The sequence below is a fragment of the Nymphaea colorata genome, chromosome 2 (genome assembly GCF_008831285.2).
Source record: "Nymphaea colorata isolate Beijing-Zhang1983 chromosome 2, ASM883128v2, whole genome shotgun sequence".
NCBI classification, from domain to species: Eukaryota; Viridiplantae; Streptophyta; class Magnoliopsida; order Nymphaeales; family Nymphaeaceae; genus Nymphaea; species Nymphaea colorata.
This window is the reverse complement of record NC_045139.1, coordinates 1,538,515-1,551,549: the sequence shown is the minus strand read 5'-3', so window position 1 is coordinate 1,551,549 and position 13,035 is coordinate 1,538,515. Positions and strand designations below refer to the sequence as shown.

The following is a 13,035-nucleotide window of genomic DNA, read 5'->3' as shown; positions in this document are numbered from 1 at the left end:
GCTAATAAACACCAACCGCTAGTTGAGATCAAGATGCAGTTCGAAGCTTGTGAAAGCTAGCTACATGTAACTAAAAACCAATTGGTTCTAGGAATTTATTCAGAAATCCAAGGCATCCTTTGCTGTTTAATTCAACACCCGTTCTTCTAGTTCTTTGCCAGATTTAGTTTCTAAACATTAGAGGACAACTGTCCAAAACCAGGAAAAATCGTCCTGCCAAACAATAACATCGGATTTCTGCTGACCAACGTTGATCAATCTTATCAGAATATTCATATTTCAGCAATCAAATGATAAAGCGCTATAAAGGAAAAGACATCCAAAATCAAATGATTAATTTATAGACAAGTTCAGATTACTTTTCTTTTTATTAAGCCCACCACTTGAGTGAGAGGAAAAAGTACTTCTCATCCCACTACCCCAAGTTAAGTAACCTACAGTATTCCGATCAGCAGGACTCTGTTCTGCAAAAATATTCAGTTTAGTTACTTATACAATGTGCCACCACATATCTTTCCATGCCATATAGGGGATGAGATCTTATTGCGATCATTTTCTTATTAGGCATCGACACAGCCCAAACTCGTCCTCCTTTCTATGCTGGAACACTGGACTTTCGTACGAAAGAAAGCAAGCTGACCAGGGGTGGAGCGTTTTTAGGGGTGAGTCAAACGGTCCAATGAACTTATTTGGGTAGGACCAAATTAAACTCAAAACCAAAAAATACATTACGCAACTAAAAATTTTCAAAATTTTTAATGTATCTTTTTTTTTTTCAATTAGTTGGGGTGGGTCCCTCCGCCCCTGACGCTGACTTCAATCACATTGAATTTTATTAGTTTTGTCTTACAAGCACGATCAGGCTCTGTGTTTGGTTAATGTTTTAATTGCACTAATCAATAAAACAAACAACGTCTCATTCACACATATTTCATTGAAAACCAACTGAAACCATGGAAGCTGGTAGGGGTCACTTGGGCCCTGGCACCAACAAAAGCTTTGCCGGTTTCCTGGTTAAACTTTGTATTTTCAAGATAAGAAGTGAGGATTATGCCTAAACCCAGCTTCCATATTATATAAACTTTTAAAAAAATCTAAAATTTGTTTTTTTGAAAATAATTTCGTATTTCTTAGTAAGGAATTCTTTCATCAGTTTTGAACCTACTCTCTTAGATGGGGGCAATATACGTTACTCAGAAATCACTGCAGATCTTAGATCCACGGTCAATTAACAAATGTATCCTTGTGGTTGACTTCTGTGGATCCATACTTTTATCATCTATGTAGTTAGATAGATCATTGATTTTCATTAACTGAGTTTGTGTTGAATAAAGCATATGGCCAGGGCGGAGTGAAAATAGTAAACAAAGTGTACCGCATGTGATGAGCTGAGGTTTCATTATTTTGTTATGGGGATTAGATCTGAGTCAACGAGCACCATAGCATGTGCTGCTCTATCATCTTCCCTCTCTCTTGCATGGTAAGCCTGTAGACACTTGGATGCTAGTTAGATAGAGAAAATCATACCTTTGATCATTTCTAAACTTGTATTTGAGAAAAAGCAAAAAAAAAAAAAGTGTAACCTAATACTTAGATGACAAGTTCTTTTTTCTTTTAACGGTCACTTCTTTTTATTTTCAACCTTCAACTTATAAAAGAACAAGGGATAAAATTGTTTTTTATCCATCTAATATCTAAGTGCCTATCATGAACTTTTATATACACACACTAAACAATTTCTCCATTCGATATTGCTCGATCAAGTAAGTAGAGTTATATGAACAAGTTATTTATTCAACGAAGAACAGAAAAGTGTGTGTGCCCGTCTGTCTCCCTTTAATTGTATTATTTGACCGATGTAAAAGTCGGATGATATTTGAGGTAGAATATGAGTCTCCTGATACGTCAAAGTTGCTAAGTACCAGCAGCGTCTCCACATGGGGGTTGGTGTAACACCCCAGAAGTTTAGTCCCGTATCAAAGATTGTGAGGGATCTTCAAGGACTTATAAAGGGAAGCTTTAATGAGATGATTGTCATGGTTCTTATCCTTTTTCGGGTTATGACCAAAACTGCTAGGGTGCAGGTTGGGATCCGTCGAACCAGAGGTCCGAGCCCAAGAGTGGGTCGGGATGTTATAGTGGTATTCAGAGCCGGTTCAACACTCAGACCTGGGTCCCATATGCGCGGACGCGTGTGCCTTAAGGGGGGTGGATTGTAACACCCTAGAAGTTTAGTCCTGTACCGAAGATTGTGAGGGATCTTCAAAGACTTATAAAGGGAAGCTTTAATGAGATGATTGTCCTAGTTTCTATCCTTTTTCAGGTTAGGACCAAAACTGCTAGGGGGCGGTTTGGGATCTGTTGAATCAGGGGTCCGAGCCCAAGAGTGGGTCGGAATGTTATAGCTAGTGTAGGCCATATTTTAAAATGTTTGATTATTTATCTATATAAGTGCTCTTATAGATAATGAAGTTTTTGAATTAGCATCGAGACCAAATTTTTTGGCTCCCCCAATGTTAGGCACATTTAAGTTGTTTGAGAAAGTAATTTATCAACACGTTTATATGATCTATACGCATGTAATCAATGTTTATATGCTCTATAGTGAGTGAACAATGACTCTAGCTATCTAAAGTTACTCTATCCATCAAATAAAGGTCGTCCATCTAAAGTAGATGGATGTTTGAGAGAAAAACAAGAAAAAATATGTGTAAACTAATATTAGATGATGAACATGTTCATCACCTTTTTCTTTTCATTTTTCTCTTAATTGTCCATAATATTGGATTGAACTGTATAGATTAAATGGCTGAGTGACTTAAAAAACTAGAGTCACTATTCAAATTTTTTCTTTTATATATATATATATATATATATATATATATATATATATATATATATATATATATATATATATATATATATAGACACACACACACACACAAGTTCTTTCAACCTAATTTGATGGGATATATAGATGCATTTGAAACATAAAATTCATAATTTCTGTTTTGGATTGATCAAAAGATATGTTGTTATATATATATACACACACACACACAAGTTCTTTCAACCTAATTTGATGGGATATATAGATGCATTTGAAACATAAAATTCATAATTTCTGTTTTGGATTGACCAAAAGATATGTTGTTTTTTTTAATTATGCAAGCACTCTAACTATGTTTAACTACTTTAGTTAGTTTTACAATCAACTTCTTCTCAGTTCCTTAAATCTTAACAATGATCAATAGTTTTTTAATTTCCACCCTTTTTGGCTGTTCTTTTTTTCTGCTTTCATTGTTGTCTTAAGTCTTTTTTTGAAAATAGAGCATTTTTAAAATTTTCCAGTTTCATTGGATCTTTTTGAGAAGTGATAAACCACAAAGTCCAGCTTCAATAAACTCAATTATTTGTATATATTATTATTGTTATTGTATTGTTATTTTTGTTAGCCTGTGACTGTTAATAGCCAGAGAGTGAGAGAAAGTAAGTTTGGACATTGTGGCTGTGTCCCAATAAGTACCACGGCGGCTACTGAATAACAGTAACTCAATAAATTAATCAGTCTTAGCAAAGTTTCTAAGTTCCTATTATTTAAAGAGTTGCACATGTGTGAGAGAGAGAGAGAGATTCTTATCTTATAAATTAATAGCAGACAACCAAATAGAGAAAGAGAATAAGCTTCATAATACACGAATTATTCCTATAAACTAATAGAATCATACCAGCAAGCCACATCACAGTTTACTACAGAAAATCAAACAGTCACGTTGAGTACAACTCAAGATCAAAGACTGGACTACCACTGTATGAAGCTAAACACTATAAATAGACAAAAAATGTGATCCCTGAAACCCATCTCCGGTACTTACTTCTCTTTGCTCTGCTCCCTCTCCTCCAGTCATGGCGCCTCGGAGGTTCTTCCTCCCCATTGCGTTCGCTGTTATCTTGCTCTTCTCCCATGTCCTTGCTCGCGAGACGGAAGAGAAACCAGCCGCTGGTGGGGTTTCCTCTTCTTCACCTCACCTTCATGCTTCTTTCATTCACTTCAACTTTCCGTAGCGATGATACTAAACCCTAATTAGCTGTTCACTCTCTAGAACTCCATGCATACATCTTACTTGTTCATATATATATATATATATACATATATATGTATATCTTATCGTGCTCGTACACATTCGTTAATCTTCTCTTATATGATTGGCGTAATTGGCATTTTTTTTTTGGATGGCAGAAGAGAAGAATGACAATGTGAACATTGATGATGAGAAATCACTTGGCTCTGATCAGTTTGGTCCCGGCCCACGCGGTGGCGGTCCATTTGGCCGGGGTCCATTCGGTCGTGGCCCGTTTGGTCGTGGCCCGTTTGGCCGTGGCCCGTTCGGCCGTGGCCCGTTCGGCCGTGGCCCATTCGGCCGTGGCCCATTCGGCCGTGGCCCTGGGCGCTGCCGATTCTTCTGTGGACGGAGGTGCTGTTCCGAGGAAGAGTTTGCCGTCTTCAGCTCTGCCTCAGCGGACCATACTGATCAATTTGGTGGTTGGGGTGGACCCGGTGGTGGATTTGGAGGTGGCAGGGGATATGGATATGGACCTGGTTATGGATTTGGGCGTGGTGGATATGGATTTGGGAGTGGATATGGGCCTGGATATGGGGGTGGATTTGGTCGGGGATATGGGCCTGGATATGGGGGCGGATTTGGTCGGGGCTGCGGGTTCATGTGCGGGGGCATGTGCTGCTCTGCTGAGGAGTACGCCAAATTTGCTCAGAATGGGCACTAAGGTCCCAAAAAGGTTGGATCTGGAGCAGCTAGATCCCTTAAAGGCCCGAGCTGGATCCTGTAGCAAATAAATTAAACAAGACCCTCAAACCAGATCCGACCCATTTGCAACCCCCTTAAGTAGCTAGCTAGTGAGACCGTTTGTTTGCAAGCTCTGATGCTCTATGTAACTCTTTTGCATGTCTGCTACTGTTGGTGCATTTGAATAAAAGCATGCAGTTTCAAACCTCCTCGATCCTCACCTTTGTTTCCTGATCAAGTCATCTCATCTGTCGATTCCAAGGGTACATGGAAATGTGAGTTTTCTTTATATATATATATATATATATATATATATATATATATATATATATATATATATATATAGAGAGAGAGAGAGAGAGAGAGAGAGAGAGAGAGGCATCTTCCCCTTGATCAACACTGTAGGCCCTTTCTTTTTATTTAGTGATAGAAAGCAGTAATTAAAGGACAGAAAATACTTTCAACAGGAAACAAAACAAGCATGAAAGAACATCAAGAAAGAAATACCCACATTATCGAACATCTGAGCTATAATCTCTTTTGACAGTTGATAGTTAAGAATGGCCATTCTTTGAAGTAAGCCATCTCTTCCATTATTGGATCAAACTTTGATCGCTTGATATACTTTAGTACTTGTTCTACTTGACATATCATTCAGTTGCCATACGCCTCCGAAAATATTTGATCCATATTTCCGCTGATTTCATCATTCCTTCGTCTCAAAGTATAGCAGCGGTATAGTCAAATGAGGCGTCATTAATTATGAAGGAGGCAATCTTGATAACCCATCAAGCAGATGCCTTAACATGCGAAACATATAGAAATTTTGCATAAAGCTATAGTCTTATAAAGCTTGACACTTGATCTGTTCAATTCTGATTCAAACTTACCTCATAACATGTTTGCAGACATTTCCCTTAGCATTTTCAATTAATTTCATGACGGCCCCCTATGAACTGCCAAATTTCAAATACCTATGGTTTCTATAATATGTTATTAAACCAACCGCAACCAACATACCCCTCTCCCTTCCATGAGAAATGTTGTCTAATCTACCATTGGAACTCCATGCATACATCACTTAATGAAATGATCGAAATTTCATTCCAGATGACCATAAACCACTATATACTAATCGCGGAGAAGCATGAAAACAGAATACAGGTTGTTGGTCTTCTGTTGCTTGCTGCATAAAGAACATCTAGATGGCTAAAAAACACCGACTGCTCGTTGACATCTAGATTCAGTTCGAAGCTTGTGAAAGCTAGCTACATGTGCAAACCAATAGGTTTTAGGAATTGATTCAGAAATCCGAGGCATCCTTTGCTGTTTAATTCAGTCCCCGTTGTTCTAGTTCTTTGCCAGATTTAGTTTCTAGACTTTGTAGGACAATTGTCCAAAACCTGCAAAAATCGTCCCTGCCAAACAATCACATCACTTGGCAACTCTCCCAAATTCACCCTGTTCATATCTTCCAACCTATTATTTCTGTTTTTATATGGCGCATGGGGATCTTGAATTGTTACATAAATGTCTGGTTTGATTTCTGCATTAATCATCACTTGAAGTGGAATTCATAAGGGGTTCTCCTCTCCAAGGATCAATCCAGAATTTGACCATTGTTCTGAAGTTTACTTTCCAAGTTAGTTAATAGGGAATTCTTTTCCAGGCCTTCAAAATGTCCTCCCATCGATAGGAATGTCTTTTGTCAATTTTTTAAATGCAAGCACTATGCCTTTTGAATACTTATTCTATATGTATTAGCCCAATGACTCTGATTTTGTCATAGTGCAAAATCCAATATAAGGTGAATAAGGAACATTTACTACCCAAATTTTCCTGATACCCGCTCTCTCTTCTTGAATCAGCATTGACAAAATCTTCCATGACCAATGCATGAGCCCTGATCTATAATTTTCATTCGAAATTGGCTTGTGCAGAGCCTTGTTATCTCTTCTCCTGTCAAACGATTCCCATTGAACAAATCTTCTAGAAGACAACGGGATGACGAATCTTTTTAATAAAAGCATTTGAAAACGTCATTTGCATAACGCTTCAATTTGAACATTAACGTCATCACAATGCCCCTCATAAAAATCCAAGGCATTCTTACCTTGTCATTTCACAGAACCTCTTCTTCATGACTTAGAGCTTTAGATCATGTGAGCCTGATGAATTTGCGCCAATATTCCTTATCTGCCCAAGAATCAGTCCAAACCTTATTAGCAACTTAACTGGAAATCTCCCAACTACATTTAAAGTCTGATAACTTTGGGATCTACTCTTCCCCTCCAGATTTCTTCTATACTTTCATCTTATTCCTCGTGGCCTGTGCAAAAATATTTTTTTTTTGTCAAAATTTTGAGGGTTTCATGTATCGTCTTACGAAAGTGAAATTCACAGTGTCCCTTGAACAAAAAGAGTAGACATAAATATAATTTGGGCAGACATATATATATATATATATATATATATATATATATATATATATATATATATATATATATATATATATATATATATATATATATATATATATATATATATATATATATATATATATATATATATATAACAAGAAATGATTTATCAACATGATGACAACAGATAAAAACATGTAATGGCATCTTCATGATTATTGTTTACATTTCGATGTTTGACAATAGTGAGTTGTAGATGCATGGACTTAGACCATATGAGTAGAGAACTATCACATGCCACGCTGTACCACGGTGACAGTGAGTGTATACATATATATATTGGTTCAACTATATATAGTACTCCCATGTGGGACGTGTTTTTTTTTAACCTTTTTCCTCACTCTCTCACCTACTCTTTTCTTCATCCCGTTCCTATTTTAATTTTCTTTTTCTTTGCAGCCATCCTCTCTAGCCAACGATTCTAAATTCTAAGGAGGCCAAGGTCTTGGAAATCCAGTCGGAGAAACACGACTGTATATACATATATATAACAGACTAATATCAAACACTTAATTTGTTGGAATCCCACAATGAAGGTTTTAATTTCTTGACCTGTACTGATGGTGTAGATGCTTCCAGAAAGATGGAAAACCTATAAATTTAACTGCTAAATTTTTGTTCAAAGACCTGCTTTTTTTTTTCAGCCTACAAAATCTGATGCACCTCCAGACCAGCTATTACTATACTCCAAAAGGATTTCGGTGCATGTACGGAGTTAGTCATTCAAAATTGATCTTCACTGAACAAATCTAGCTTGTAGATCACACCTTGGTTGAGTTTATGAAAGAAAAACACAGATGATTCCAACCGGTAATATTGTATAAGCAATGCTGTTACATACAAACTTATCAAATAGTTGACTTTCTGATCAATTAAAGCCCTGCACATGTGTGTGGTTATATATACACACAGAGAGAGAGAGAGAGAGAGAGAGATGTCCTAGTTAATTTCTGCACAACAGGCGGCACGTTGAATAAGAGACAAAATCAAGTCCAGATTACTTAATACCAGAGTGTTGGATCTCTCTGTCTCTGTTTCTTTGTCTCTCTCTCTCTACGTAAAGAATCCCTCTGAAACACTATAAATAGGCCAAGATGTGGTGCCTGATACCCATCCCATATCAATTCTCTTCTCTAGTCATAGCAGTTAGCTAGCCATGGCTCTGAGAAGGTCTTCCCTGCCCATTATCTTCGCTCTAATCCTGTTCTCTTCCCAAGTGCTTCTTGCTCGTGAGCTGGGAGAGAAACCAGCTTCTGGTGGGTTTCTCATATGCTTCACCTCCTCTTCATACTTAGCTTTTTCTTCGATAACTTTCATTTGTTCCACAGCCACAAGTAAAATCCAGTTTAGCTGCTCTCAATCCAAACACTCGCACTGCCCAAACTTAATGCATTATAGGCTGAACTTCATTATACTGCTTCTCTTTCTCTTGAGTTACAAGACTCTCCAACTGCATTATGTTTTTATATGGAAAAGTACTCAATGGGGCTGTCTGGCGACAATCACTGGTTGCTACTGTCCTACTAATCTGCAGATTCTTGCAGATTCGTGAACCATAGTGATAAGTGTTGCATGAATCTGCTCCGCTTTTCATGGGATAGTAATGTTCCGGAAACACATCTCTGGTTACTGAATCCTCCTTTCACACACACACACGGGAACCTGCATGTGCATTTGTTAACATGCACACACATGTACACATACACATGCAAACTGATCTAGTTATGTTGTTTGCTTCAAGTACGTATTATATCCTTGATGGTCTTTGTTGTGCTGACTATATTTGTTTATTATCACCTTCAGTAGATCTTGAGTTTACCTTAGCTTACTTTTCCCTAGCAAATTAATAGCAACGCAAGCTGCACCTCCAATATGAGACTTTATTAATTAAAAAGCTTCTTATTGTGATTAAGCCTGGTGCTATATTTAGATTGTAGAAAACCTTCAAAGTTCAGTAATGTTTGAGGTCGGAACACGAATAAGTATATGCCACATGCCTCAAGTGAGAGAAAGCCACACACACACACACACACACACACACATATATATTGATGAACACAAAATGTTTTCTCTCTTTCTTTGTGTTCTATATATTGATGATCTGATTGATATATACATATATAAAAGAGAAGAATGCCAAGTTCCTCTTTCTTTGTGTTCTCTACACACACACACACACACATATATATTGATGATCTGATGGAGATATATATGTATATATATTTTTTGGCTTGTAGAAGAGAAGAATGCCAAGAAGGACGCGAATGTGAAGGCTGATGATGCCAAATTCAACGTTCATGGCTATGGCTCCGGAAAAGCTGAGTTTATTGTCCCCGATGATGCTGAAGTTGATGGCTTCGGTGATGAGAAGCATAGTTTTGGATATGGACCCGGGTACGGGTATGGTGGCTACGGAGGTGGATACGGATCTGGATATGGATATGGTCGTGGATACAGATATGGACCTGGGTACGGGGGTGGATACGGATCTGGATGGAGACGGTGCCGTTACTCCTGTGGATACGGGTGCTGCTCGGCCAAGGAATATGCTGAGTTTGTTCAGGCTGGGAACTAGAGAGCCTCTTTCTTAAGTTGCAGTTTTTGCTGCCTTAAATTGTGATGATGTGCATGTCAACTATATGTTGGTTTCTTTAAATAAAAACATGCACGTAGGTGTTGATTGGAACATATGGCTTAGCCACTACTTGAACGCAGATCTACTATCATTGGAACAGATTTAGATTGAAATACAGTTATTATACAATTAATAATTATAACTCAATATTTCAGAGAATATTATTCAAATTTTTTACACAAGAAAGTAACAAACAATACCTCCTTTCATCTAACATAGTCCAGCTTCAAAATATTCCATTTGGAAAGCAATGTAAAAATTTCAAAATGCAATGAAAATTATATTTTGAAAGTACCAATATAAATTTTAAGAATATGTAAATATTCGAGAGAACCGCCAAAAAAAAATAAACAGGTTGCTTTTCAAGATATCTTAGAAGTTCTAAAAATATGATGTGAATGTCAGAAAGACTCTTAAGACCCAAAACCACAAATCAATGTCATAGTTGAAAAAGTTGTAGCCATGACCTTGGTTAAATTTTGCCTCTTCCCGATAAGATTTGTCCTTCTTCTGTGTTAATTAATTAGTGGCACAACGTGCACTCCAGATCTACCACCTACCACCAATTTGGCTATTTCCTTCAACTATCTGGCCTTATATATATATATATATATATATATATATGCATCCACCATTTCTTCTTGTTTAACTAATCAGCTCTCCTTCGAAATATACATATTTACTCTCTCTCTCTCTTTCTTTCTCTTTTATATATATATATATATATATATATATATATATATATATATATATATATATATATATATATATATATATATATATATAAAAGAGAAAGAAAGAGAGAGAGAGAGAGTAAATATGTATATTTATGAAAGGAGAAAGTGATAATGAATTATAAATATGTTAGACTGACAGTGAATGTGACAATAAAGGTCAAACAGAGATCACATGCATTGCTGATATGGTCAGCTACCAACTGAAAAAGTTCTTCTCAGTTTGCGACTTTGTCGCTAACCATGAGTCCTCTTATTTTCCAGGCTACTTGATAATCTTAAAGTAATCAGTACTGAGTTTGACTGTCTTATATATATATATATATATCATAATAATCATAATAATAATAATTGGTAGGTCCCACACTGCTTGGTCAGGGACAAAAACTAGTTTGTTATGCAATTTTTAAGGTGCGTTTTCTTTTGGCTATCTGACCTATCTGAAGTTGATGAAAAAACATATATAAGCTAATCCATTTTTGAATTTAGCCATATTTTAATATTAAGTAAAACTGAATGGCTCATATATTGATCGTGGGGAAAATCTCATTTTCGTAAAAACAACTTAAACTAAAACGTGTCTTGTATCAAACTAGTTTTTGTAAACATATATTAAGATGTTTTTAATTTGTTTAAGATATTTCTTTTAGAAAAAAATTTAAGAGTTTGGTTTTTATCCCTAACCTAGCAGACTGGGATCTACCAATTTCTCATATATATATATATATATATATATATATATATATTCACGAAATCACTCTTAAAATCATCTCCATAACATTAGATTGTAAAAAAAAATTTAAATAATTAATTCTAATGGATCTGATTTTTGTCTCTTACCCAAATGATCTGGTTTTTATAATTTTTCTTATATATATATATATATACACACGCTCTTCAGTGTCCCAAAGGAATTTGGCATGTCTGATTTGAACAGTAGCTAGTAAAAGGCCAGCCACTGATTTTAATCTCAATGGTTTAAATCATCATGCATGAGAAACTTCCGGGCAGACTTTTGTGGGTTTTATACTATGGGCTAGTAAGTGATGAATCACCTATTGGTTTCCGATTTTCTAATCTTCAAGAAATTTATGTTTACTAAAGACCAAATTGATTGCACTAAAATGTAAATATAGGAACAAGCATCTTAAATTCTTAAACTGGATTAAGAATCGTCTCACTAAATGCTCGTCCATCGGTCTCTATTAATGTGGGCATCTTTCAACAGTACTTTGCTGTTACTATTAATATGTTATTATTGATTCACTGTTTGAACATACATGCATTAGTTAATTGGAGATGGGCCTAATAATTTTTTCTGCGCAAAGTACAGCCGGTTGCTAACCTAATCTGTAATTGTAAATTTGGCAAGTTGATTAATTTTGCTTCAGATCTGCTAAAGTTCGTCAGTGAGAGAAGAAAGGGAGAACAATTCAGTCGTAATCCGTCACACGGCAGCTTTGCATCACTGGCTTTTGAATTGCCGATTGTGTGAACCAAAGATAACTGTGCACCACGGGCTTTTGAGTTGCCGATCATGTGAACCAAAGATAACTCTCTCTGTAATTTTTTATTTGTAATGTTATCTTGTTCAGAACATGTTCTTAATCAATAGATGAAGATAGCATGATTTTGGTACTAGATATAAGCTTCAAAGCGTCATCGTTCTTGTTTACTTATGTGAAAAATTTCTGTTTTATGCCGTGAACGATGCAGTAAAAGTATAATTACCAGTGACATTTTGATCATTCTTGTGAATACTCTATGATCATTGGAACTATATGAATGACTTGCGCGCAAAAGTTTTGTTACCCACTGAGAATTTGTGACCACATGATCTACAAAAATAAACGGAGTAATTAATTAATTGCATTGAAAAAGGACCAAGGACACTATTTTTGGACCCATTAAGCGTCATTCTGCTTTAATAACATCTCTGATGCATTGAGGGAACCAACTCATCACATTAACACTCCTTCAATTCAATTCAGAACGTCAACTATCAGTCAATGCGACAATTTAATCTATCTCTATCTATCTATCTATCTCTCTTACTTACGTTAGCTGGTCAGGTGAGGGCTTGCAGACGTCTCCGGTTGATTCTCATATGCGCTATTCTTTGATTCCCATAAACGCTACTTTTCTTAACAGATTAAACTTGAGTAGAAAAGTAGCTGTGAGCAGTCTTTCTTTCTCTTCTCTCTCCACTCAAATCTCTCTCTCCCATAGTTCTTGGTTCACTTCTTGCAGGCCAAGACTCTTTTTAATGTGATTTAAAGCTCTCTCTCTCTCTCTCACTCTCTACTGAAGTACCCCACTGAAACTCTATAAATACGCCCCCGTCGTGGTGCTTTAAACCCGTCTCCAGTTTTCATCTCCTC

General features: G+C 36.4%; 2 protein-coding genes across 2 annotated transcripts; both read left to right on the top strand.

Annotated features, from left to right (window-relative positions):
- Window positions 1-3,876: 3,876 nt before the first annotated feature.
- Window positions 3,877-4,785, top strand: LOC116248980 (uncharacterized). Its single transcript, XM_031622052.2, has 2 exons — window positions 3,877-4,003; window positions 4,241-4,785. The coding sequence occupies exons 1-2, from the start codon at window positions 3,907-3,909 to the stop codon at window positions 4,783-4,785; spliced, it is 642 nt and encodes a 213-aa protein (XP_031477912.1). The 5' UTR covers window positions 3,877-3,906.
- Window positions 4,786-8,406: 3,621 nt separating this feature from the next.
- On the top strand, window positions 8,407-9,860 carry LOC116246688 (uncharacterized). The gene is made up of 2 exons (XM_031618507.1): window positions 8,407-8,541; window positions 9,523-9,860. Exons 1-2 carry the CDS (start codon window positions 8,442-8,444, stop codon window positions 9,858-9,860), a joined length of 438 nt encoding a protein of 145 aa, XP_031474367.1. The 5' UTR covers window positions 8,407-8,441.
- The last annotated feature ends 3,175 nt before the right edge of the window (window positions 9,861-13,035 follow it).

Bases quoted from the DNA above. Each gene is read 5' to 3' on its own strand.
- LOC116246688 (XM_031618507.1), top strand. From the start codon at position 8,442: ATGGCTCTGAGAAGGTCTTCCCTGCCCATTATCTTCGCTCTAATCCTG. The intron at 8,542-9,522 runs GTGGGTTTCTCA...TTTGGCTTGTAG, and splicing joins GGGAGAGAAACCAGCTTCTG to AAGAGAAGAATGCCAAGAAG.
- LOC116248980 (XM_031622052.2), top strand. From the start codon at position 3,907: ATGGCGCCTCGGAGGTTCTTCCTCCCCATTGCGTTCGCTGTTATCTTG. The intron at 4,004-4,240 runs GTGGGGTTTCCT...TTTGGATGGCAG, and splicing joins GGAAGAGAAACCAGCCGCTG to AAGAGAAGAATGACAATGTG.